This window comes from Anabas testudineus, chromosome 14 (genome assembly GCF_900324465.2).
Source record: "Anabas testudineus chromosome 14, fAnaTes1.2, whole genome shotgun sequence".
Lineage (NCBI taxonomy): Eukaryota > Metazoa > Chordata > Actinopteri > Anabantiformes > Anabantidae > Anabas > Anabas testudineus.
In genome coordinates, this window is record NC_046623.1 from 15,585,998 (window position 1) to 15,611,027 (window position 25,030).

At 41.1% G+C, this 25,030-nt stretch overlaps 3 protein-coding genes across 5 annotated transcripts; 1 reads left to right on the forward strand and 2 right to left on the reverse strand.

Annotated features, from left to right (window-relative positions):
* Positions 1 to 2,012: 2,012 nt before the first annotated feature.
* rab38c (RAB38c, member of RAS oncogene family) lies at positions 2,013 to 3,934 on the reverse strand. The gene is made up of 4 exons (XM_026371154.1): positions 3,446 to 3,934; positions 2,979 to 3,109; positions 2,718 to 2,855; positions 2,013 to 2,165 (listed from the first exon to the last, which is right to left on the reverse strand). Exons 1-4 carry the CDS (start codon positions 3,636 to 3,638, stop codon positions 2,013 to 2,015), a joined length of 615 nt encoding a protein of 204 aa, XP_026226939.1. The 5' UTR covers positions 3,639 to 3,934.
* A 563-nt stretch (positions 3,935 to 4,497) lies between these two features.
* Positions 4,498 to 7,036, forward strand: LOC113170150 (ras-related protein Rab-39B-like). Its single transcript, XM_026372091.1, has 4 exons — positions 4,498 to 4,662; positions 5,397 to 5,629; positions 5,805 to 6,075; positions 6,498 to 7,036. The coding sequence occupies exons 2-4, from the start codon at positions 5,415 to 5,417 to the stop codon at positions 6,651 to 6,653; spliced, it is 642 nt and encodes a 213-aa protein (XP_026227876.1). The 5' UTR covers positions 4,498 to 4,662; positions 5,397 to 5,414; the 3' UTR covers positions 6,654 to 7,036.
* Positions 7,037 to 10,685: 3,649 nt separating this feature from the next.
* slc7a3a (solute carrier family 7 member 3a) lies at positions 10,686 to 23,013 on the reverse strand. Of its 3 annotated transcripts, none has more exons than XM_026371373.1 (12): positions 22,913 to 23,013; positions 15,440 to 16,056; positions 15,187 to 15,348; positions 14,702 to 14,879; positions 14,486 to 14,601; positions 14,124 to 14,346; positions 13,889 to 14,028; positions 13,482 to 13,584; positions 13,157 to 13,386; positions 12,899 to 13,065; positions 12,579 to 12,687; positions 12,331 to 12,485 (listed from the first exon to the last, which is right to left on the reverse strand). In XM_026371373.1, the coding sequence occupies exons 2-12, from the start codon at positions 15,804 to 15,806 to the stop codon at positions 12,331 to 12,333; spliced, it is 1,950 nt and encodes a 649-aa protein (XP_026227158.1). In that variant the 5' UTR covers positions 15,807 to 16,056; positions 22,913 to 23,013. The 3 variants fall into 3 exon arrangements, with proteins under 3 accessions (XP_026227160.1, XP_026227158.1, XP_026227159.1); XM_026371374.1 differs by lacking the exon at positions 22,913 to 23,013 and adding an exon at positions 22,061 to 22,196; XM_026371375.1 differs by lacking the exon at positions 22,913 to 23,013 and having other exon boundaries at positions 10,686 to 12,485; positions 15,440 to 15,806.
* Positions 23,014 to 25,030: the final 2,017 nt, after the last annotated feature.

Below are 25,030 nucleotides of genomic sequence, written 5' to 3' on the forward strand. Positions count from 1 at the left end.
CTATAACCTCAGCCACAGATTTTTATCCCTGGTCTTTTTAATCTTCTTACAAAAGGGTGTATTTCTGTGTTGAGGTTGCCGATAGGCCAATTCCCCCTTCTTTTTTTTTTTTTTTTGTCAGTCAAACGTGTGCGTAAAATGGCAGTACATGAATCAGGTGACGGGGAGAGGAGGACTATTGGGCCACTTCTCGGGCCCGGGGAGGGCATCTTAAAGCAGAAGGCTGCCCCAAGTTTTTTAACGCAAGGGAAGCATCAGCTGGTTCATCAGATGGTGCATATGGAGGGTTCAGGAGTGTGATGGGCAAACTCTCCCTGATTACCTGCTGTCCAATGAAATGTAGACACATAGGGAAGGAAAGCCCATGATAATATCAACACAACACGCTTTGCTGTGCTGCTGCTGTCTCATAATAACCTGTTTTTCATTATCCTTCCCTATATCACAACATAAATAGGATTCCAGTGTGGCACCACTGTTTTATTATGGTTTATAATAAAACCCGAGCAAAAAAAACAGCATCATTGTGTTGCCATGGTTCCCATTTGGTGACATTTCTTGTAACCTTTGAATAATTTTAAAGGAAAGTCCCATTTTGATTCATTTAGCTCCAACAAAATTCCCAGTATGTGTCTAAATGTCAATTCATGGTTAAGTAAACATAGAAGAGGGTTCCTGAATGTTGGAAGTTTATAATATTATGTTTCTAATAAGAGAGTTGTTGGTTAAAAGGAACCAATAGTGCACTAATGGTCATATCACTGCTCATTATAGAGGTTATAGTGTAGGAGGACAGTTGTTTTCATTAACATCATTTGTTAGAGCTATAGGTGCCAAAATGTTGAGCCATGCTCATCACTATTTACCGATATCTTTGAATTTAATATTATGAAAATGAAACAAATCAATATAAATGCAGCTTTCTTTAATGTTTTATCTGAGCTGAGAGCACAAAGATGCTAAATTAACACCACACACCAAAAGAGCGTAGACGGAGCCACAAATACATATTTTATTGCATATAGTCTGGTCCACAGAGAACGATGTTACAAATGTGTTGCATTACTGTACCAGGCTATTACACATCAAAGGGTGGTGAAATAAAAAATATAAAACCAACGCCTGATTTGAAAACATTGAATTTCAAGTAACACTTGAGGCAGACTCAACAAAGGCTGCGGTTATGTCGTCTCTGTGCAGAAAAGAGCAGCAAAGAAAGAGATTTAAGGCTTGAAGAAGACACAGCAACAGTCTGACAGTGAGTCAGGTTTCCTATAAAAGCTGTTCAGGTGAATTATCCTCAACATGGTTAAAGCACATATACATAAAACATTAAAATGAGGTCTGGACTGTGAGAGCCTGTGATGTCGTAAAGCGCTTCACCACCACAATCCCTGATTAGAGCAATTCTCCAGCCACTAACAGCTTTTAGGTTTTATCTAGTGATGGAATAGTCTGTTTAAATAGCCTGTTTAATGGATATATCTGCTGAACTGTCTCTACAACACTTACACACTTACAGTATGTCCCACTGCAAAAGCTTATTGTGTGGTTTTCTCAGCAGCAAGCAAGGAACCGATTTTCCAGTTCACCTGTTCCAGTGTGAAAGACGTCTTATGAATACTAAGAACGCATCATTCAGACGCTTTGTACTATACTTACATAACATTTATCTTATTATCATAGCTAAGAGACACATCTGTGCATTTTCATGGTCAGATTTGTGTTTAAGTGGTTGTTCTGCCTCTTGTTAGTGATCTTTTAACGTCTTTGTGCTCATCATGTGTCACTTTGTGGTGCTTTTTGTAAAATTAAACACATTTTTTTTCTGTGTAGCAGAAATCAGGCCCATGAATGCTGGTCCACACTGGTACCGGTTTGACATTTGTATTCACTCATCACTGTGGCCTTGAAGACTGAGGGAATACAAAGTGATTTTTTTTAATAAGCCGTCCCTGAGCCAGACTCAAGTCTGTGGCCGCTGTGGTTTCTGTGAGCGGAATAAGCAGCCATCATTTCGCACATGACAAGCAGTTGAGATGATCCTTCGTGGGGTTAGTGTATCCAGACAGGACCAGGGAGCCAGCGTCTCTCTCCGTCACCTCCTCGTTGTTCAGGATGTGTCCTATCAAACAGCGGGCTGCCTCCTCAATGTTGGTGTTTTCCTGACGGAGGAGAAAGAAACATACATAAAGGAATCTTGTACTTTTAGCCACACTGTCATCGTTGCTGTCTGTGTCAGTCTGTTCTGAGGTATGACAGTCAGACACAGACAGATTCACAGGATGGGAAACTGAAAAGAAAGTGTCAGTAATTTTAAAAAAAACGACCTAGAAATGGAAAAATCCAGCGTATCGATATCTGATTTTGCTTTTTCTTATTGCACATCAAGCTAATGAGAGTCCAGGATGTGACATTGCTGTTATTCATGAGCTAAACTACTCCCTGTGACTTGCACTCTGGTGTGTAACTCATCAGACCGACTCTGTGTGAGAGGAAAACACTGAAGGCCAATTCACACCAGACTGTCGCCATTCCTCTGTTTATCTTGTGATTCGGTTCTTATAATAACAGTTGAATATGTATTTAAATCTTTGTTTGTACATTTGAGGATAAACTAATCACAACCTTTAAGATTTCATATTGCTAACCTACAAATGATCTGTGGAAAATCAGGCTCTACATTTTTTGCATGACTTGTGTTTCCCCTCTTGTACCTTTGCAGAGGTCCGGAACCAGCCAACGAAGCCGTTTTCCCTGCAGAAGGAGTCCAGTTTGGACGGCTGGGAAACCACTTGGTCTGACTTGTTGGCCAGCAGCACCGCTGGAACAGGCCTCCCGTGGTTCAGAGTCACCTTAGGAATGAAGAGAGAAGAAATGAGTAAGCTGTAAGTAAAGGAGGAGGAGATAAGAGGACAGAAAGAAGGCCTCATTTTTAAAGTCATTCAGATGTGGAGCTCAGAGAGCTGTGGTTTCACCTTGGAGTCCAGGTCTTCTTTCCACTTCAGCACGGCGTCGAACGTGGAGGCCCTCGTCACATCAAACACCACCAGTGCTCCCACTGCCTCCCGGTAATAGACACGGGTCATGTTCCCGTACCGCTCCTGTCCTGGGACAGACGACAAAGTATTTACACATTTCACAGAGCGTAAAGTTAGAAAGTTCCCAGTGGCACATCATGAGCTCCACATTCCCCAACCAGGTGTGAATTAGCAGAGAGGGACTCGGGCTTCCAGTGGACAGACACACACTTTGACTTTAGATTGCAGAAGTCTCCCATCATTGCAACAAAATCTTTGTTGTTGTTTTAGGTCTTATTTCCCTAAAATTGCTCCTAAACACATCCGCAGAGCTTATTTCCATGTTTTTGTTTCTAAACACCTGAGAACACACACATACGCACATCAGACTTTGCAATGATCACATGATGTAGGGGGTCTCTAACCTGCTATGTCCCACAGCTGCAGTCGGATCACGGTATCGTTGTCCCACTGCAGCACCTTCAAGGCAAAGTCCACCCCGATGGTGGCTCGGTAGTGCTGGGAGAAGATCTGATGCACGTACCGTTTGATGATGGATGTTTTTCCGACTCCCAAGTCTCCAATGACCAGGACTTTGAACAGGAGCTCCTGCTGCATGGTTAAATGCTAGTAGGACATTTCTGTCGTCTGCTTCTCAAAGAAAAAGTCTTTATTATGGTCCAGTATCATCGAGATTGCATCAGAAGATCATCTGCAGTCCACCAGCTTTATAACACATGGCAGTTTGAGTCAGTTACTTCACAACAGACTGTCAGCTCCTAAGAAAAACTTCTCACGATGCGTTCAAGGACCCACCGTGAATAGAATAGAAAGAGATGCTTGTGTTCTTCAGCAACATCAAACAATTAATCTAAATAAATGTCCTGCATTCAAATGTTTACCGGAGTAGAAATATATGTTTCATAAGGAACCTGAACACACCTTTATTCCTATGCTGTACTGAAGAACACTTTAGTAGAAACTAATCTTATTTTATTCCTCAAATCTAAAGTGTGTAATCATAACTATTTGGTTTAGCTGTCAGAGAGCTGTAGTCAAAAGTATACTTACTAGACTTACTAGACTATAATAAGACTATAATTTACAAAAGAGAATGAATAAGGAAGAATTGCAAACTTAAAAATTATTATTATGTTGTTTTAGGTTTGACTTAACATTAATATTATCTTTTTCCTTTTCTTACTGGCATAAATAGTTTTCAACTGTTTATTTGACTTAATTAGCTTGATGCTAAGACATAACGGGGTCTGCTATTACCAAGCTAACGGAAATTAGCATCACCCTTTCCTCTTTCTTGTTCCAATTGTATTTGAAGGCAGCAGCGAGCAGCCTGCTGCTGCGCCGCTGTGCGTGCAGTTACGGTAATGGTGCTGATGAGGGCGGCGAGGTGATGTGTGATGCTGCTGTTGTGTCGTGCTGCCATTTCATCAGCAGATCATCACGGAAATATCAACAGTCGTGCTCAGATTAGCGAGGATCACCCTCAGCAGGCTGATTGTTATCGTTTGGTCGATGTTATTAGTGAGAACCAGAAGGATTTAAGACTAAAGGATCGTTTTTAGAAGACAGAATCATCGAGATGGGGTTTGTTTTCCACACATGCTGAGCTCTTAACTTTAAGGTAGGTGATCATCAGCTGGCATTAGGCTCAGAGTGCTAATTAAAACAATTAACTAATTAGCTGTAAAGTTTGTGACATGGTGGTTACAGAGCTGAGGGAAACATCTCACATCACCCTCAGTCCCGTTCAGCTTCAGGCCTCGTTGTGTGTCAGAGCTGTTACAACCAGTCTCGTATCCACATGGGGGCCGACCACGCCACTGTTTATTGAGGTGGAGAGGAGTGGCCTCCCCCTCCTCCCTCCCTCTCAAATTAGATCACCCAGCTGTGAATCACATGGATGCTGCTGAGGTGACTTAAACCTATTAGTCTCTCCTCATGATGGCAGCTGTAATCCTCAAATTTCCCATGTGGCCAAATAAGTCTGTGGATTAGCTTCATGTTTTATGTTTGATTTGAATAAAACTAAAACCAAAGAGCTAAAACAAAGAATCTAAAAAAGGCTTGTGCTACATATTTCCTCCAATTTAATGTGTTAAAAACAGAATCATGTGTAAAAATCTGTCCATATTTTTACTTTTACACTGAGCAAAGCTGCAGCTGAAGAAAAAGATGATGTTTACAGTTTTTTTGATATTATTTCTGTGGCTTTTGTCTTAAAATTCACTAATTTATTAACATTTTACCAGTGAATCGAGCTCAAATCTGAGCTTTTAACTGTTTTTATTTCAGGAAAATTAAAGGAAAACTGTCTAATACTGTATTAATATTAATGACTGTGTCATTTTGCTGCAGTTTCTTTTTTCTTGAGACATGGAGACAATATGGCTTTATCAGTTTCGTCTGATCGTCATCGGAGACTCCACGGTTGGCAAATCGTGTCTGATCCGGAGGTTCACCGAGGGCCGCTTCGCCCAGGTGTCAGATCCGACTGTGGGGGTGGACTTCTTCTCCCGTCTGGTGGAGATCGAACCGGGCAAAAGGATCAAACTTCAGATCTGGGATACTGCAGGACAGGAGAGGTTCAGGTATAGACATCAGTCCCACAGGACGGCATCATGACTCCCTCAGTCCTCTGCTGCTCTTCAGTTCATTTATTGTTTGTGTGCATCCTTTTGGTGCGTCGTTCTCTCCCTCTGTGACCTTTACCTGGTTAGAAATAGGTTAATGAAACACTGTTGAAGTATCTGTCTTCCTCTTCAGGTCCATCACCAGAGCCTACTACCGCAACTCAGTGGGTGGTCTCCTACTCTTCGACATCACAAACCGCCGCTCCTTCCAAAATGTCCATAACTGGCTGGAGGAGGCTCAGAGCCACGTCCAGCCGCACAGCATCGTTTTCCTGCTGGTTGGTCACAAGTGCGACCTGGAGGCCCAGCGCCAGGTGACCCAGCAGGAGGCAGAGAAGCTGGCAGCAGCCTATGGGATGCGCTACGTGGAGACATCAGCACGAGACGCCATCAACGTGGAGAAGGTGAGGCTGTTATCATCTCCACACATAGAATTCATTTAGTGTGTGTTTGGCTTCTTACCGAACTGTCTCACAGCTCCTCCGCCTTCTACAGTGTGTAACAAGAGGTCAGATGTCAGTGTGGCTTTGGCAAAAATAGCAAGAGGCAAAGACGAACACCAGAAAAAGAAGTTGCACCTGTTTGTAGAGTTTGAAATGTGGAAGCAGTTCTCAGCTCAGACATCCGGCTCCAAAACCAAACAATATTTTAGTTACAGAGGTTCAAAAGGCAGCTAGAAAACCTGCTTTAAAACACATTTGAAATATTTAATCGATTATTAAAATAGTTCCAGTTTAAGGGTTGATTCATGTGTCATTTTAAACGTACTTATCCTCCGTCACAATCCCAACTTTCTGTCTGGTTTCGCTCCTGGTTTTCATCTCAGGCATTTGTGGAGCTGACGAGGACCATCTTTGACCTAGTGCGAAGCGGGGACATCAAAATCCAGGATGGCTGGGAAGGCGTGAAGAGCGGATTTGTTCCCAACACAGTCCATTCATCCGAGGAGGTCACCAAAGGCAGCCGGCAGTGCTTCTGTTGATTCGCCTGGCTGCACCATATGCGGCCGACAGGTGGTGAACACTTCAGTGGACGACGTCTGTAGGAGAGCTCTTTCTCGTCAGGCCAGCTAACTGGACCTATACTACTTCACTACTCAGTCAACACTTCTAAAAGACATTGTTTTGTCTTTCGGGTGCCTGTTTTTGGTTTTTGGTGTAGAAGCACAAGAAGAATCCAAAGTCCTCACTGTTTGTGTGCATGTCTGTGTGACTGCAATAACTTTCAGCCTTCACTGACGTGTACAGTTCTATTCCAGTGACCAGTTATCTCTAAAAAACCAGTGTCAACAAACCTGAGCCATCAAAGTATGTGAACCTTTGGGAATTTCATGATTTTCAGCATTAATTTGTGATAAAATTTGATCTGATCTTCATCTATGTCAAGAATATTCCAAATATAATGAGCCTAAAATAATAACACAAAATGTCGTAGTGCTAGTGGAAAAAGTATGTGAACCCTTGGATGGAATTAACATTGTCCAGCAGTATTTTAGCCCATTCTTCCTGCAGAGCTGTTTTAGCTCTGTCATATTCTTTGGACGTCTCTCTCTTTCGTTCCAGAGCTTCTCTACTGGGTTGAGGTCTGGGCTCTGACTTGGCCACTCCAGAAGGTAGACTTTGTTTTTCTGAAGCCATTCTGTTGTGTTTCAGGTCATTGTCCTGTTGCATCACCCAACGTCTACAGAGTTTCAGCTTTTTGATACACTTGGGAATTTATCTTCCCCCCAATACCGCTGTGAAGTGTCAATGTGCTCTTCAAACTTCAGGTGTGCAGCATGTTCTTTCCAGTGAGCAGCAGCTTCCTTCGTGGTGTCCTGTTCAATGTTTACCAACAGTGTCCCACAGTGTCTCCATTTGTAGATTGTTATCTGTAGACTGGTGAATTTCTAAAGTCTTTGAAATCACTTTGAAACCCTTTACGGCTTTATGTAAATCAACAGTTCTTCATCGTAGATCCTCGTCATTCAGCATATTCTATTTGTTAATACTCTTGGCTTAGATGAAGATCAGATCACCAGGTTCACATACTTTCTCTTGTCGCTGTACATAATACTATATAATATTCTGCAGCCTTGTACAGATTATATTCAGAGACGGGTGATACAGAACGAGATCTTCACTGAATGTACTGCACTACAAAACAAAGTGGCTTAATACACAAAGACAATGAAGGATAATGAAAGTGAATCCAACTGAACCAAAGTCTGAGATACTGTGTGAAACGCATTTGTTTGCCCGACTGCTGGAGAACGAGTTTGCACTGTGATACATTTGCTCTTTGCTAAAAGAAAAGCTACTGTAGCCACGACAGGTTTTTATCAATAGGGTACGTAGCCAGTTCATGTTTGTTCATTACTGCTGAGAACATTTAAGATATAACCTTCAATAACCAAATACATTTGACATTTTGAACTTAGAAATTGTGTAAAACCTATAAATGAACCAAAAATGTGTGAAACATATGAAGGAATAATTAAAATTTACAATCATGCTTCTAAAATGTTATATTTATTATTTAGCCAACAAACAGTCAACTGTGCAAAAACAAAGGTGGCAGCAAAATAATGAGGAGGGAACAGTTTCTGCACAGTAAGATTTATTTTGTGCTGCAGCTGTTTTTGCCTTTCAATAGATCAAATCTTTAAAAAGCTCCCAAACTTACATTTGTAGCAGTCGTATGTTTAAATTAGGAATATTTGAAAATCATAGCTGTTCAGATTTCACTTCAGACTGACAGGATACACGTTTATTAATCCATTTACCAGTTTGAAACAACGTTGAGTATTTAAAAAAGTCTGATAACCTCAAAAGTGTGAATCAGCGTCTTGTGTAATGACATATGCAGCCACTGAAGGGCAGCAGTGAACCAGCAGAGAGTCAGTGTCTCATTACAATAATAAATAATAAAACAGGAGCCAAAGAATGAAGTCAGGTCAACAAAATATCCTGAAAACGTCCTGATCTGGCATCTTATATTACAAACCGATGAACTCACACTGTCTAATGAACTCAGATCTGTTTCGTTCTGTGTTGTGTGCTCTTCACCTGGATGCACCTTATTATAAGAAGTCGGATGAGGATGTGGAGCTTGTTATTTGATTAAGTCTATCCTCTGATCACTTCTTGTTGGGGGTGGGACTTAACTCCTTCCCTCCAATAGGAGGTCTGCGTGGCCTGATTCAGCCAATGAAACAATTCAGAATAAAATAATCTCAGTCTATTCATTCTGTTTGTGTGAATCATGGACTAGAGGGAAACTATAACAGTAATTAAACGATTTAAACACCACGTTATGTGTTGTAGGTGTTAAAAGAGCTACTGTGTAGAAATAAAAGCAACAATTACAGTTTTCAGCAGCTCATGTTTAAAGTGAAGTGTGCCCTGAAACCACAGGCACGTTATTATTTTTTATATATTTTAAAGTTAATAGTTAAATTATACAAATGTTGATTTAAATTTTTAGGTGAAGTTGAATATTCTTATGTTTTTTTTTTCATGTTGAGTGACTCATTAGACAGGAAGTGAGATACTGTTTCTTTTTAGTTTCATGGTTTAGATTCATTCACATTTAGCAGAATTTAATTTAAATGTTGTTTCTATTTATTTATTTTTGTTGTGTCACTGAGGGAGCCTAATTAGCACAGCAGCCGTATTGAATGTGTCCCATGTTGTGTGGTGAGCGTGGCCTTAATTTGCTGTTTGAGCAGTTTCAGTTACTTTGCTGCCCCTTAATTGCACAAAAGTTAGTTTTTAATACTTTAATGTTATTGTTTGAGTGTGTGTGTACACAAAGTGCTTTGCAACTGTGGCTTCTGCTTCGTCACTTTCTATTCAGACACCAACACGTCCAGTGCAATTTATCACACACTGTCAAATTTTGTTCGATAGTCTCGACTCTTCGCACGAGGATATCACAGTCACTGATTACGAGGCGAACAGGCCTCTCGTTCAGGAAGGAAGATGTGGAAGTAGCGAGGACGTCACAGCGGAGAAATGAAGGGTTTCACCAGGCCTAAACATTTAGTGGTTATATCTGTCATGAATTGAGCGGTGGTTTACATTTCCGTTTCGTATGAGTTCCTCGTTTGAACCCAGGTGTATTGAGACAGTTTGTATTTTTGCTTTAGTGACAAATTTTTGTATGTGCAGAGTCAGAAGACAAAAAGCTATTATTTAATTATAAAGAAGTCTGATCTGCAGCATTATAACTTTCAGCTACAGGTGTCACGGTGAAGTCTGAGACATCTTGTTTTGAGCACTAAAATGTTTCAAGGACAAAAAGTTCAGCCTCTTTTAACCGTGGATAAATCCAAAGACAGTTTATTATTTAAAGTAATATTAAATGTCTAAATCTGCCACAAACATGAAACATGATTTAAAAAAAAAAAAAAAAAAAAACACATTGAAAATTCAGCTACTTTTATACATGACAGTCATATGTACAGGATATAAAACAGATCACTGCTGCTACCGACGCAGCACTGACAGGGGAGATGACCATACTTCTTTTAGAAAGGCACAAAGACTGTTTCAGTCACAGCCACATCACATAATAGTTTTCTGATAAATGAACCCTTTGTGATCCATCACTGACAAGCAAGCAAATAAAATCTCCACTTTACTTTTGCATTATATTTAGTTTAGACTGCAAGAGTAAAGCAGGGGAAGCATTCTGTTGGACATGTATCAGCAGTGACCATTTGATCTGAAAGAGGTCTAGGATTTGTACAATTTGGACCAACCAACATCAAGTCTTAAAGAAAAAGCCTCTGAGTGTCATTTACACGGACTGTCTCTTACCAAAGTATAGTTAAGGTCATATTTTAACAAAACATGATTGCATAATTTACAGCTGTATACAAATAAGTTTTAAACAAATACTGTACACTCTACAGTAAAGCACTTTACGAGAGGGGAAAAATATTAACAATAAGTTAGCATCTTGACTCCAGATGATTTGGGCAAAACATTCAAAATGTAATTTAGAGACCAACTCAAAAGTGGTCATTGTTCTGGAAAAAAAAAAAAAAAAGATAAGAAACATGATTAAATCATTTAGTGAAGGAGACAGAATGAGCAAGAACAAAATGCTCAGCACTAAAAACTGTACATGTGGAGATTAAATACACAACTAAATAAACACCTAAAAAGCATTAATTGACCAAAAAAACAAAAAACAAAAACACACAATACTATAAACATTTAAATATTAACAGTTCTAACAGAAAATAAACAAAGTAGAAAAAAATAAAGTGATGAGAGCTCAACAGATGAAACAAAACAAAAACCTTTGTGAAAAAGAACTTTGTCTTTTTATAAGTAAAAAAACAAACAAAAACAAAAAGGTGAGAACGTTTTAGTGGTAATGAAAGACAGGTCCCTGTTCAGGTACAAACCCTCAGCTCCCAGACAACAAAATGAATCCGACACGTGTAGACAGCAACAATTCATCGAGCATAAACTGGATTTTTACAAACAGTATTTCTTGACCCTTCTGTAAAAGATGTAAATAATCCTCCACAGACCTGCAGAACTGTCTGGGAGCAACTCCACAGAGCATTTAAAGCTGACAGGTGAAAGTACTGTAATTAAAGTAACGAGACAGTTGTAAAATTCATACAGGTCCGAGCACAGCAGAGACACTGTCTGCCACCATTTTATAGATAAAAGAGCAGATGGTGGCTTTTTGGCTGATGAAGCCTCAAAAACACATTTCAGTTACTGTTTTTAGGTTGAAAAACAAAAAACACGTGAACAACATGTCAAACGATTCTATAAGTAAAACAGAAATGCAACATGTCAAGTTTCATTTCACAGTTTTAAATGGTGCTGTGTAGATTATACTGTATGGCTGATCTGAGAGCAGAGGGGCACAAGGGTGATAGTGTATTACAAGCTTGTCCAATCTGTAAAGCATAAACTTCAGCCTAAGACGCTGAGCTGCAGAGTGTGGACAACATCAACCTCGACCCCATGTGCTACTGACCTATCTGCACCGAGGCCCTGACTGACACTAAACCACACAGCTCCAGCGCTACCCTGTTTTTAAAACAGGCTATTGCGATGAACAAGGACTAATAAATACAGTATGTCAACTCTGCTGAAAGGTATCCATAAGAAGCAACTCGTTTTCGTCATGTTTCTTAAATAGTACGAAGCCCAGGTCACCTGTCCAAATGTCTCGATGCGTAAACTGGTTCAAGTCATTTTCAGTTGTGTACGTAGTAGTTGACTTTCCACCCACAGATGCCATGTGGGTACACAGCTACAGCAGAGTGACATTTTCCAATTACCGGCTACAATACTTACAATGAGAAACAGAACCAAGGAGTATGGTGGCACTCTGTTAGGTCTGTTCAAAGCATGTGCTATAGGGGGGTAACTATCTTAGGGAGGGCTAAGGCTAAAAACAAACAGACAAGATTAACACAAACACACAGGCTGGAAAGGGGCTCGGTCACAGTGTCCAGCCATCAGGTTGATCAGCCTCCGGGTCAGAGGTACGATGTGTGTGCCGTTTTCTTGCCAATCCTTCTATTTAAACCCAGAGCCGTGTTCCAGGCCGCCTACACTCCAGCATCTGGTCGCCAGTTCAACCAGGTTGCCAAAACCAGTGTAGATGTTCTACAACACTCCCCGGGTCTGTGTCAGTCTCTATCAGGGGCTGCTCCCAGCTTCCACGTCGCTGTCGTCAGGAGTGCCCTTGTAAATTGGGCTTTTGGATTGTAGCGCAGGCTCATATTTGCGTGGGGACGAGCTGCTGGCACCTTCACTGCTGTTCCTAATACCATAGAGGAAGTAGATGGCAAAACCTGGATGGTAAAAGAAGGCAGGGAGAAGTTAGGAAACAGCTACATGAATGCATCATTAGAAATGAAAAGCCATCAACTGGTGTTCCAACGTACCAATAGCCATCCAGACGGTGAAGCGGCACCATGTACCCATGTCTAGCTGCATCATGAGGTAGATGTTGACGAAAACACTGAACAGGGGCAACAAGGGAAGTAGAGGGACCTTGAGAGAAAAGAGACAAAGTCAGAATAACAATACTTTAAAACTGACCTGGTTCTGCTTTATGTAGCAGAGAGAGAACATGTGACGATGTAAGTAACAGGTCGATATCTTAGCCTCTCAGCTGATAAACTAAATCACTAATGTAACAGTGGTTTTGTTCCAAAACAATAAATGTGAACAGCAGATAGGACATCAAGAAACTGATAGTTACTTTGAAGGTTAGTGGCTCTCTGCTCTCAGGCTGCCGGCCGATGATGACGACACAGAAGATACACAGCAGAGTCAAAACGACACAGGACACCAGAACGTACACATCCCCCTCCAACAGTTCGGACAGACAGTTGGCCAGGATAATGCACAGTATGGTGATAAGAATGGCTGCATGGACAGAAGGAGAAGAAGTCCGTTATGGTCATTCATCAGCTGACAGGACTCAACCCATCTTTAGCCTTCTCCATGATACACTTACAAATAACAGCAGTGGTAGCATAGACGATGTTCCCAGAGGTCTGCGTTGGGAATTTTCCACTTGGGAACAAGAGCAACTTGGCTGTGAAGGTTTCTCGGAGAGGCCTGTCCTCCATCTCTGTGCCATACTCGTCACCACTGTCTCCTCCGTTCACAGCCACCTTCTCCCCCTCCACCAGCTCCACCAGCTTCTCTGTCTGGCTGGACGAATTCAGGGACCCTGGCTGGTACCTGTGAAGGGAGGAAAGTTTTTAAACATTAGAGTAACTAACACATGATTATAATTTCAGATGTTCTTAAGGCTCTTAAAGAATAAAGGTGCTTACCTGAGAATGAGGACACAGATGGCGACTAAAGAGTATGCCAACAAGGTTCCAATAGACATGAGGTCAACCAGAGCTGCCAAGTCGAACAAGAAGGCCATCAGGGCTGTAAGGAGAGGTAAATCAAGTTCGTTAGAATATTCATACTATAACCTGCCTCTGTAAGCCAGAAAGGAAAAAGAGTTTGCTGAAGCGTAAAGTGTTATTGATCCTGAACAGAGCAGACGTCAGTCAGGCTAGAAGACAGAGTTGTGGCCCTGGAAAACCATAAACGACAGACTTTACAGCACGGGATAGACACAGCAAAGGCAGCCTGCTGACCTGAAGCAAACACGATAGGAAGGAAACAAAGATAACACACACACAAGCTTGAAGAAAAAAAAAAAAAAAAAAAAAGAATCCGAGTTTACCTGCAACAATACCAGAAGCGATGGTAGCGAGGACGGGGGTCTTTGTTCGTTCGCTCATCCTGGACAAAATACGGAACAGCAGCCCATCTTCTGCCATGGCGTAGATAACTCGAGGCATGGGAAACATGGATCCCAGCAGACTGAGGGAAGATTAACAGTCAGAAAAGTGTCCAAACATTCAGGTATAAGCAGCTTTGTGATGTTTTATAAGAGAAGACATGATGATTTCCTCTACCTGGTGGACAGAGCACAGAGAGACCCAACAGCCACGATGTATCTGGCAGGAGCCCAGCCAACGTAGCTGAAGGCCTCAGGCAGAGGACTCTGGATGTTCAGCTCGTAGTACGGCATCATCATGGTCAGAGCAGCAGACACACCGAAGTAGGCAAAAAAACAGATCAGCAGCGAGGCCACGATGCCAATGGGTATGGAACGCATAGGGTTCTTTGCTTCTTCACCTGAATTAAAAACAAGGAAAGAATTATTACGACGTGATCATGTGAGACAAAGGGAACTCAACTAAGGTGAGTATTTCTACATCTCAACATGAGCTTTTATAATCAGCAGGTGCTGCATCCACATTGTTAATATCCTCACTTGTTGTGGCGATGCAGTCGAAGCCCACAAAGGCATAGAAGCAGGTGGCAGCACCAGACAGGATCCCAGTGAGGCCGAATGGAGAAAAACCACCCTCGCCAAATTCCTCTACGATTCTGAGTGGCAGAACAAGAGAAGAGACACCGGTTGACTCACAGTCCAATGAACAATTAAGCACAGGTGAAACGGTTAAGTTATGTAAAGTAAAATACTGACTTTAAACTACTGTTGGTCCCGTTTTTGTAGTCGATGTAGTCTTGTTTGGTCAGGCTCCAGTTGTCTGTGTTCCCCTTTACAAAACCAGAGATTATGACGAAGCCCAGAACCACCAGGTTGATGCCTGTGAAGATCTTATTCACCAGCGCTGACTCGCTCACACCAAACGCCAGAAGTCCTGAGGTCAAAAAGAACAGGGATAGAGCAAAGGAGGGATGTCACACAAATTTTTCAGCACCATTTTTCAGCACCATCAACAACTTGTCCTGCTATGTGGGTGGATGTGTCTGTGCTTCATCACTTCACAAGAAATCATCAGTCAGCTACACCAATGATTTCTTTCCAACACTGCTACAACATGCCACACGAGCTGTAATGTGAGTGTGACAACTGTTCGGCCTGTTATGCAACTCTGACACTGGTTATATTTGCATGGACTGAGACAGTTACACTGAAGGCCCAATTTTAAATTAGGCTTCACTCACCAGTGAGTAGGAGGACCAGGATGAGGGCAAACAGGTCTGGGTACTCTGCCAGCACCCCACCGGGCACTTTCATTGCCATGGAGGCTTTGAAGAAGCCAGATATTTTTTGTTCAACCAGGTTGTCAAAGGTGGAGCTCCACGCCCTGGCTACACTGGCCGTACCTAAAGAAAAGAACAGAAACAAAGATAAACCAATGTGTTCTTTATGTTCTTACAAAAGGAAATATAAGCAGTGAAACTTCAGAAATCTCACCTATAACATAGGAGAGGATTAGATTCCAGCCTGTGATGAAAGCCCAGATTTCACCGACTGTCACATAGCTGTAAAGATACGCTGAGCCTGTCTTGGGGACACGGGCACCAAATTCAGCGTAACACAGGCCAGCCAACATAGAGGACAGAGCAGCGATGAGGAAGCAGAGGACAATGGCAGGTCCTGCCTTCTCTCGGGCGACCTCGCCAGCGAGGACGTAGACACCAGCGCCGAGGGTGGATCCTACTCCCAAGGCAATTAGGTCCAAGGTGGACAGGCAGCGGGCAAATCGGGTCTCGTCACCAGAGCAGTCTAATGCTCTGCGACGCAGCAGCATTTTGCCAAAGTTGGACAGCTTGTTGGCCATATTTGCTGTGACTATGCGTGGGTGCTGAACAGGCTATGCGTTTTAAATCCTTCTAGTGTGGGAGTGTGCAATTAACAGCTTAAAGGACTGAGAGTAAAAGTACTTTGGACAGATAAGGACAGGTAAAGTAAAGTACTTATTTTTAATATTATTGGTCCTTTGATGTAGGTTTGTGCATCGATCACTCAGGCAGACATGAAAGGAAGTAGCAGGTCTGTGGTCACAGCGTTGTGTAGCAGCAGATCAGGACCTGTGAACAAAAACAAGAAAACAAGAGCTCAGAAAAGGAACCATTCAGTACCTGCCAAATCCTTGGTAAATAATTTCTCACAGCTGTGTTTAGCAATGTGCAATGGGATTATATCATTATCAACACTGAAAATGTGTCAGCTGCACTCGTTCCCTGCAACAAATAACTCACAAAATGTTTCAACAGGTTTAAGATATCTTTTAGTGAACACAGGTAGAAACAGAGCGTTTTTTTTTCCCTCTTCGTCTAAAGCAAAAACCAAAATCAGTTAGCAGGCAGGTTTGGAGAGATAGTAAAAAAAATACATTTCACTACATGAGAACCTGCATAAATACCAGTTATGCAACTTCCAGGAATTCATACCTCAACCACTTACAGCTTAGTAGCAAATCATGAGGTGCGCTGGAGCACAGAGAGACCTCATGAAGACAAAAGAAAACCTTATGCTAACCTACTAGGAGGAATCTAATATAAATGTTGGAATGACAAATAAACGTGCCACAGTACACGCCCTTATAAAAACATAAGAACACCTATCACCACTCCCTTACTGCGAGAAAGGGCACTTTGCTGCTCATGTTATGTTTTTGTTAGCAGATAGAAGCCGACACGGAGAAGCCTGGGAAAGCCAGAGGCTGTGAGCGTATGATATATTCTGCAAGTTTATATCAACAGGGGAGATGAGGACAGCATGAACCAGCAGATTGATAAGCTGAACCAGCTGCACTGGAAGAAGGTTCAGGTAAAATAAACCATCTATAAAAACTGACCTTACTTTCCACCACTGTTCAAAAGTTAGTCACAATGCAGTGCACATATAAAACTATTAGAAAACTACAAACTGTAACTATGTAGTATTTAAAAGTACAAAGAGTAGAACAAATAATAATTATTGATAATGCACAAGTTTAGGGAATAACACACAGACAAAATAATCCTCGAAGGCAACAACATTTTGATTTACGTCAGTAGTAATTCTGCAAAACACATTTGCACACAGTTCATCAAAGGCCAAGGACTGTTAGTGCAGCACATCTGACCAGAGCAGATAGAAATTTGTGTTTGTCTTTGGAGGCGGCTAGGTTTGTGGGTGGATCGAGTCAACGCACAGACAAATGCAACTTAAACACTGAGGTTAATGACGTAGGCATCAAAAAGTTATGCAATATAATGTGCAAGGGGCCATAAGTTAATGAACCTTCTGGTATGTCCTGCCTCTGTACGTGTATACACACACCCCATGGAAAAATACTGCAAGTAAAACGTTAACCAGTCCCATTAAAGTTGTTTTAATTAATTGAATCAATTTAAATACAAGTATTCTGTTTTTATTCAGTAAAAGCCAAGCTGAGGGGTGTGCTGCGAGAACAGTTGGTGCTTAAACAGGTTTGGGCAGAACACGGAAGTAAGTTTTACTCCACCTCAATAAGATTTTTGTTGAATGGACTTTGCTGTGCAGCTCTTCCTGTTCAGATTAACAGATATGATAATACAGTACTGTATTCTTTAATCTGTAATTTGAAACAGAAATGCTTCTTTAAAATGTTAAAAATGGTGTGGAGCCCAAAAGCTTTGCACATCGAGTGTTTATGAGTGTGTGAGAATGAGTGAGCGTTAATATTACTGTGGCTGTCCGTCACGTGCTATTAACCGTCTCTGGAGCTCGACAAATAAATTAAAGCAAATGTTTCAACTGAAATGCAAAGTGATCATTATCAGTTCACATGTGCATGCCATGCCAAACTAATTATATGTTGCAACTCGCTGTCATTTGAGGTAATCCACTTGGATATGTGGAAATGCAGGCAAAGTCATGCTTCAAAGTGAATGGCGAGGTAAGCTTATCTGCAAATACTACACTGTTTTTATGACTACTACAACTACTATTCAATAACTAAGCCTGTTGTAAAAGGGACCAGGACAATAGTACAACAGGACAAGGTGGTGTATTTAGATCATAAAGTAACTGGATTGGGAAAATAAAAGCAATAAACTGAACTCACAGGAACGAAAACACAATGAATTTACCTTGACATGAAGTTGACTTCAGCTTTTTTCCTCCAAAGAGGTTTGGCAGCATTTAAGAGGCAGAGCAGTTGCAAAGGCAACGCAGTGCTCTGTCTGAGGCTATTAATGCAGTGACACCTGATTCCTTAGCGTGAATGCCGAGAAGGCAGACAGACATTTAAGGCATATCATTCACTACACCGGTCAGGCAGCAAAGGAAAGAACTGAAACACTAACCCACACTGGGTCGACTAGCACATTGTGGACATGTGACATTTGAGGCTGTCGACCTGAATCAGAAGTTGGGTAAAAACGCTGTTTCCCCCTCGTTCAGCCCCTGAAATTGAAGAGGGAAAGGAGGTTTTTCTGCCTTTTACAGTCCATGTTTGGCTATCTTTATGTCCATTTAAAACAAGTTAATTTAATGCATCAGTCAGAAGATGCAAATATTTTTTCAACACATTTTGGGAAATTAACACAACATGGAGTCATTATTAACAGTTTAGTAGTCTATTTGCTTTTTCACACTTTGGAAAGATGTTTTTTAAAGAATGGCTTTTCATCCCTCCTCAGGAACTGACACCAGTACAAGCTCCAGGTATTTTTCAAGCAGTGGTGAAAAGATGGAGCTGGAACAAACAGGTGTATTGGATGTTCCAGCTATTGGGAAAGAAAACAAAAAGAAATGAAATAATGAAATAGTGTCAGAAAAAACAAAGAACAAAAACAAGACTAGTTTGTTCTTGAGAGTTATTTCCAAAACACAAAGTGGTTGGACAACATATCGGTACTAACCGGCTTGTATTCCCAAGGAAAATTCAAGGAAAAGTACAAAGGAACATGTAGTGCGATGACCTCAAAAAGGTTCAGTTTATGAAAACCTTCAGGTCACAGGGTATGTCAAAAAAGGAAAAAGGAAAAATGTTTTTTCAGTAGTAGATTATATTATTGTCTAATTTTGGCCTGTTCACAATACAGGATACAAGCTCTTACAATGTCTGAATACAACAATATTCTATTAATACCATAAAAACAACATACCCTATTTATCAAAGCACATCGAGTCCCACTATTTCAAAAGAGAATATCCTGCCTAGTACAGTTAAGTGTTGAGAGAAAAAGACAAACACTGTCAAACAATGCAATAAAAACAACACAGAGCGCACCAGACAACCGCGATAATAAACACTCAGTCCTCTGAAGACTGATGGGAAAAGTGGTACAAGGTGGAAACGCTCCCACTCCCCACTTGGTGAGAAATTCCTGCAGCATTTTCCACTTGCACACCAGGAACTGAGATCTGAGTGTCAGTGTTGTGTCAATAAACATTTTCTACCAAACTACTATGCCCAGCTCGCTGTGATCTCCTCAGGGGTTCGCCTAACGCTGCACATACCTTCTCTAAATAGGACAAAGAGCTTAACTCAAACGGTAACGAACTAGGAATGTAACTAATCGAAAACGAATGGTAATTTGTTGTGACATATCTTTGGATTTCACCTTCAAATTAACATTTTCTCTTACGTCTACAGGTTCTGTTGTGGCACAGTTCCCACCTTAACTTAACAAAAATGCTCACACAAGGGTGGTCTCATTAAAGTGATGCTAGAGCCACCTTTACGTCAGCCGATGCCTCTCTCGCGTCAGCTAGTTCCTAATCTTTTCCTTGTGGTTTTCACGAGGTACAGTTTATGCAAGTTAGATTTATGCCAGTCAGGTTGTACAAAAGGTGTGTCCCAAAAATATGCCATCAGATAACTCCAGTGCAAACTGGTTAGGTGTAGTCGACCTGCAGTTACTTTCCTTGGGAAGAAAATGTGTTTGAACAAGAGAGATGATTATTACAGTCCTTCGTGGGTTACTTGCTTAAGCAACAACATAACCACAATTTGAAAGTTTATTTGTTATTATGGGACTAACTAAAGGGTTCTTTTTGTTGGAGGACTATGACCAATGATTTGGGCCAACAGTGCTCCAGTTACAACAGGCTTCAGGGATAATGGTCCTGTTACTTGACTTAGCATTGCTGCAACTGCTGCCACGGACTGTAAGAGGATTAATTAGAGAAGTACCAAACCTGCTAACCCCATTATAGGTTGTTGCCTCTCCTTGTTCTGTTCATGTAAACAACGTGTGGTTTTGTTTTGACGGGCACCGTTAATGCTGCAGCTCTGTAGTTTCTGACCACACAGGCGACATCATTACATTATAGACATCTCTCACCACATGGAAAAAAAAAGTGTCATAAATATGCTAATGTTAGTCTCAAATGTACTAAATTGAGTTTGAAAGGTGTTTTTGTAATTGATGTTTTTTTTCCTGAAAATCCTGTTACTACCCATCCCTACTGTTATTATCACTTCTTGTGATAACACAATTGTATCATCATCTGCGAGGCCAGCAGCTGAACAAAGGGAACAAAGTGTTCAGTACCCTGACCAAGGCTAAATCTCTAACTAAAAGGAGTAAATGTTATCTGTGCGTAGCCCTTTAGGGGTGTCTTTCACCGCCGTCAGTAAATTTTCCATGCATCACAACCCATGAGACATAACTGATCACTCCTTTAAGTCACCTGGCTGAACACCAACGCTCTGTGCTATTGGTATGTGACGAACCAATAATCTGTTTACTTTCTCCTCTCAACCTGCAGCAACACCAACAGGCACAAAAACTAAATAAAAGCATATAAGAAAAGATAAACAGTTGGATAACCTTAAGGCTGGTACCACCATAATGATGTGTGCAGAGTTTTTCCGTCTAAACAGCCAAACAGAGTTCTATGTAATTTATTCCCCCCTAAGTATTTAATTATGCTTTAACTACAAGTGAGTTTGCCACATAGCCACCAGCTTCTCCCAGAAATCTAGTCACACCAACAAATAAATCTCAACATTAAGAAAATGTAAGTGTAACATGATAAGATTATTGCCTTGATGAGATCTGATGTCAAAATGTACCAAACATATTAGACACAGATTCTCGTACATGGGTGTGGTGCAAACACACTTCCTATTTTTTTGACACGTATTCTGAGTAAATTCACCTCAACCACAATCACTAATGCATCACATTAAAACCAAGAGGTGGGACGGCTCAAAGGGATGACACCGGTCTCAAACAATTACTTATTATGACAGAATCACCTAATTGATAACAACATTTAAAATGACTAAACATGAAACAGACAATATTTCTTTTTGAATGTATTGCTTATATGGCTGCAAGACTCTGTATTTCATTATCTGAAAACTCATACAAGTATGGTTCTGTGAAACCATCAGAACTTAGCTCCAAAGTTGGGAGGTTTGTATATAAGAGCGATGTAAACAAAACTGTGTCCTTCACAAGGCACAGTGACCTACTTGATATTTTATTAAATAATCACCTCACTATAAAATATGTCATATTACTATAGGTAATAGGTATTACAAAGAAGTTGATCAACGATTTACAAGCATGAAATAAGAAACATCTGTACTATCTGAACAGAGTTTTTGTATGACCGACATTCATTATAGAACACAATAAAAACTGTTTTATGTGTTTTGACTTGTTCAACTATCCAGAGACACAAATGAGACTCATAGCTGCAGCAACTGTCAGTCTCACATTTAGGGTTTTGTCTTGTGTGGACCTGATGTGTAATTAATAAATATAAGCAAAGATTCCCGTTAGCAAAATAACGTGGCGTGTAGCTACCTGGCTAGTCAAATAACTTCTTTACTCCACCTCACCAACCCACCTGATCAACACCCAGTAGGTTTAAACTACATTAAAAACCCAGTATCTCTACTTTAATGTTAACTATTATAATTATTACATCTTTTTTTTCCTTTTTAACTGGCTGATGCAACCCCAGTATGGTAACACCCTGCCCGGATAGCAAGCTAGTGAGCATCACCCGGATGGATGACTCACTTTGATGGCACTCGCAGTTTTTCGAAATTAAAGCTGGTGTAAAGAAAAATGAATTACTCGTTAAAGTGTCTTTACCTACAAGCAGTGTCAACCATACTTGGACGATGTTTATCTTTCCGTTTGGATCATCTTTTACGGACTAAATGACCAGCTAACCTTAGCTACGTGGCTTCGATCGGCTCTCGAAGTGGTGCCAATGATGCCTTCAAGACGTCGTAATCGTCTTCGTAAATTACATCATGTACCCGCATTGACTGATGCAACAAAGCGGTAAATTAAAGTTTCACTGCGACACTTTTCTATTTCTCGTCTCCTGAACTGTGTTGATACTTATTTTAAAACACGGTTTGTCTGTTTTTTAAAATATAATTCAATGGGATGTTAGAAATACAGAGCTTTTTGGGAGGTCCTTGAAAGCAGCGTTACGATCACTCCACGCCTTGATCGTAGCACATCCTAGTTCCACTACAACCAAAACAATGAATGAAAACATTAATCCATGACACAGAAACGTGGCAAATCATACGTATTAAAAAGTAGAAACATTTAAACGACTTCTCACGATGGTCACCTGTTATTAAGTTACCTGTTTCTGCTCGATTTACCGTGATCCCAGTTGACTAACCTCTATCAGCTGATTCCGCGCTCAAATGACAATTTAAAATCGCTCTATAAAACGATTAAAGCGAACACAAATACATTCACTCGGCTAGAATATCCTAAAACACAAATCACAAATAAATATTAGGGACAAGTTGTTCTTTTTAGAAAAAGTGTTGCGCCAACACTACTGACAACACACGAGGTGGATTGCGTCAGTCCAGCTTCGGCACCAAAAAAAGTCAAGATCAGAACCACAAAGAACGGATAATTAGCACGGGTTAGGCAAATAAAACGCTTTGTTGTGTGGATGAAAGGTGAAAGAATTTACCTGAAGTGGTTTCTGGTGGAAAATAGCGACAGGACACAGACGACAGGACAGAAAGCTCGTGGCTGATGAAATATCCCGCTCGCGTGCGCGTTTTATGAGGCGCGAGGGGGCGGGATGTGTACAAACAGTGGTGACGCACATGGAGGGGAGTGTTCCACGCGCAGACGGAGGGACTGCACGGAGGAGAGTTCGGCTTCGAGATCGTTTAATAATCGATTAAAACGATTTGATGTATTTGTGGAGCCGTTAAATGAGAAAAGTCCTAAAAGTGATGCGTGTGAGAAAGAGGCGGCGGACACGAGCGCCACAGAATGGGCACGATGCGTGTCCGCGTGCCTTCCTATAGTAGCGACGTCCTTATTTGGAAACTCCGCGTCATAAGCCCCGCCCCCTGACGGCTATGTATAGAGCCGGGCTCCGGTCTGCAGCCCCACGCTGCAGCCTCGACGTTATGTCCGCCGGCTGCTTTGTCCGCAGATTCAAAGAAGAAGAAGGAAAAACAAAACTATTTCTAAATGCACTCAGTGACCTGGACATGTTGGAGGGTCAGCGGTGTTGTCAAACCATGTCATTTTCAACAGGTTATCCTCTTGTCACCCACGGTGGAACATCTCATGCACACGAGTTGTGGATGAAATACTAGTAGTACTATTGCACTTAAGTAAAATACACAGTAAAACCTTCAATTATATGCAAATGTCCTGTTTAAGTGTGTAAGTATAATCAGGAAACATTTCTTTGTGGTATTACAGTATAGTACTGGTCAACTTTCTCACGAGATGAATATTAATCATGCATAAATGCATACATTATTAATAATTATCCATTATCATAGAGTCATCAGCTGATTTTTGTCTTTATTTACTCATCATCTGCTTGGTTTAGCAAAAAAATGCCATCACTATTACCCGCAGCCCAGTGAACTAATTTCTAGTTTTAGGTCTGTTTGGTAGTTCAATCATTTTGACAAAGCACATTAAGCTGTTGTAGACCTATATAAAATCTTAGTAAAGTAACTAGCTACTGTGCCTGTCAGTTAAACACACTGGAGTTAACAGTTATGTATTTCTCTCTGAAATATAGTATAAAGTAGCAGAAATGTATACCGTACGGGATATACGTAGTTACTGTCCATAACCAAAATCTAGCCTCTGTCCGAGGACAGTCTGTGATATTATGCATGCAAATGACGGGGCACAAAACAAACCTGATGCAATAAAATAAATACAATATCTCGCAGTGTCAACAAAGAGTCTGCTGAATAAAGCCTAACTGATACCTGTTGGTAATGCAGGCACGCAAAGAACACACAGTTTCTGCCTGTGAATGATTGATTTTCCCTTAAACCATGTTCACACTGCTGCTGTAGCAACGTGTTGACCTGACAGAGTTTGTGCTGATGAGACTAAGAAGAGAAATAAAGGACCATGCTGACTTCAGGAAATGGGGTAACGAGTGTGTGAGTGGATGTGAGCCACACACAGGCGTGTCCACACCGAGATATTGAAATCCTGTCTTTCTGTTTCTGTGTTTTGGTGCTTCTGGTCCTGGGAAAGACTTAATGTATTGCTTTTCGTGCCTTGATCCGAGAAGTAACATTAAATAAAATGGATTTGGAAATTTCATTTTCTCCCTCTAAACCCATCGCTCTCTGTCCAGTGGTGCTATAGCAGCCACTCGACTCACCTTTTGTCCTTGTCCAGTCACACTGCTTTGGGTTGCTCTTTCAATTTACTTCCACTTTATCAAGCTAACTCAACTGGGTGTCTCTGAAAACACAACAAGTGTCATGGCTGCACACTGGGCTCCAGTGTCAGAACCGCTAACAAAACAGCAGCTAATCTCTGCCTTGGCCCACTGTGCCCATCCTGTCTACCCACTTTCATTACTCTGGACAAGGCCAGCACATCAAAGCTCAGTGGTTTTGTGGGTCACAATTCTCACTGATGAGGAAGGTCAAAGTTGGCGTAATGGGGTTCTGCACATTTTTAAAGTTAATTTTTATATTGTACGTATGTGGTTCTGCACTGTATGATTCAAGCAGCAGCATTTTCCCTAATTACTAATGTAAATGTATATTTATGTTTGTATGTCCATCTACTAACACATATTTGTTGT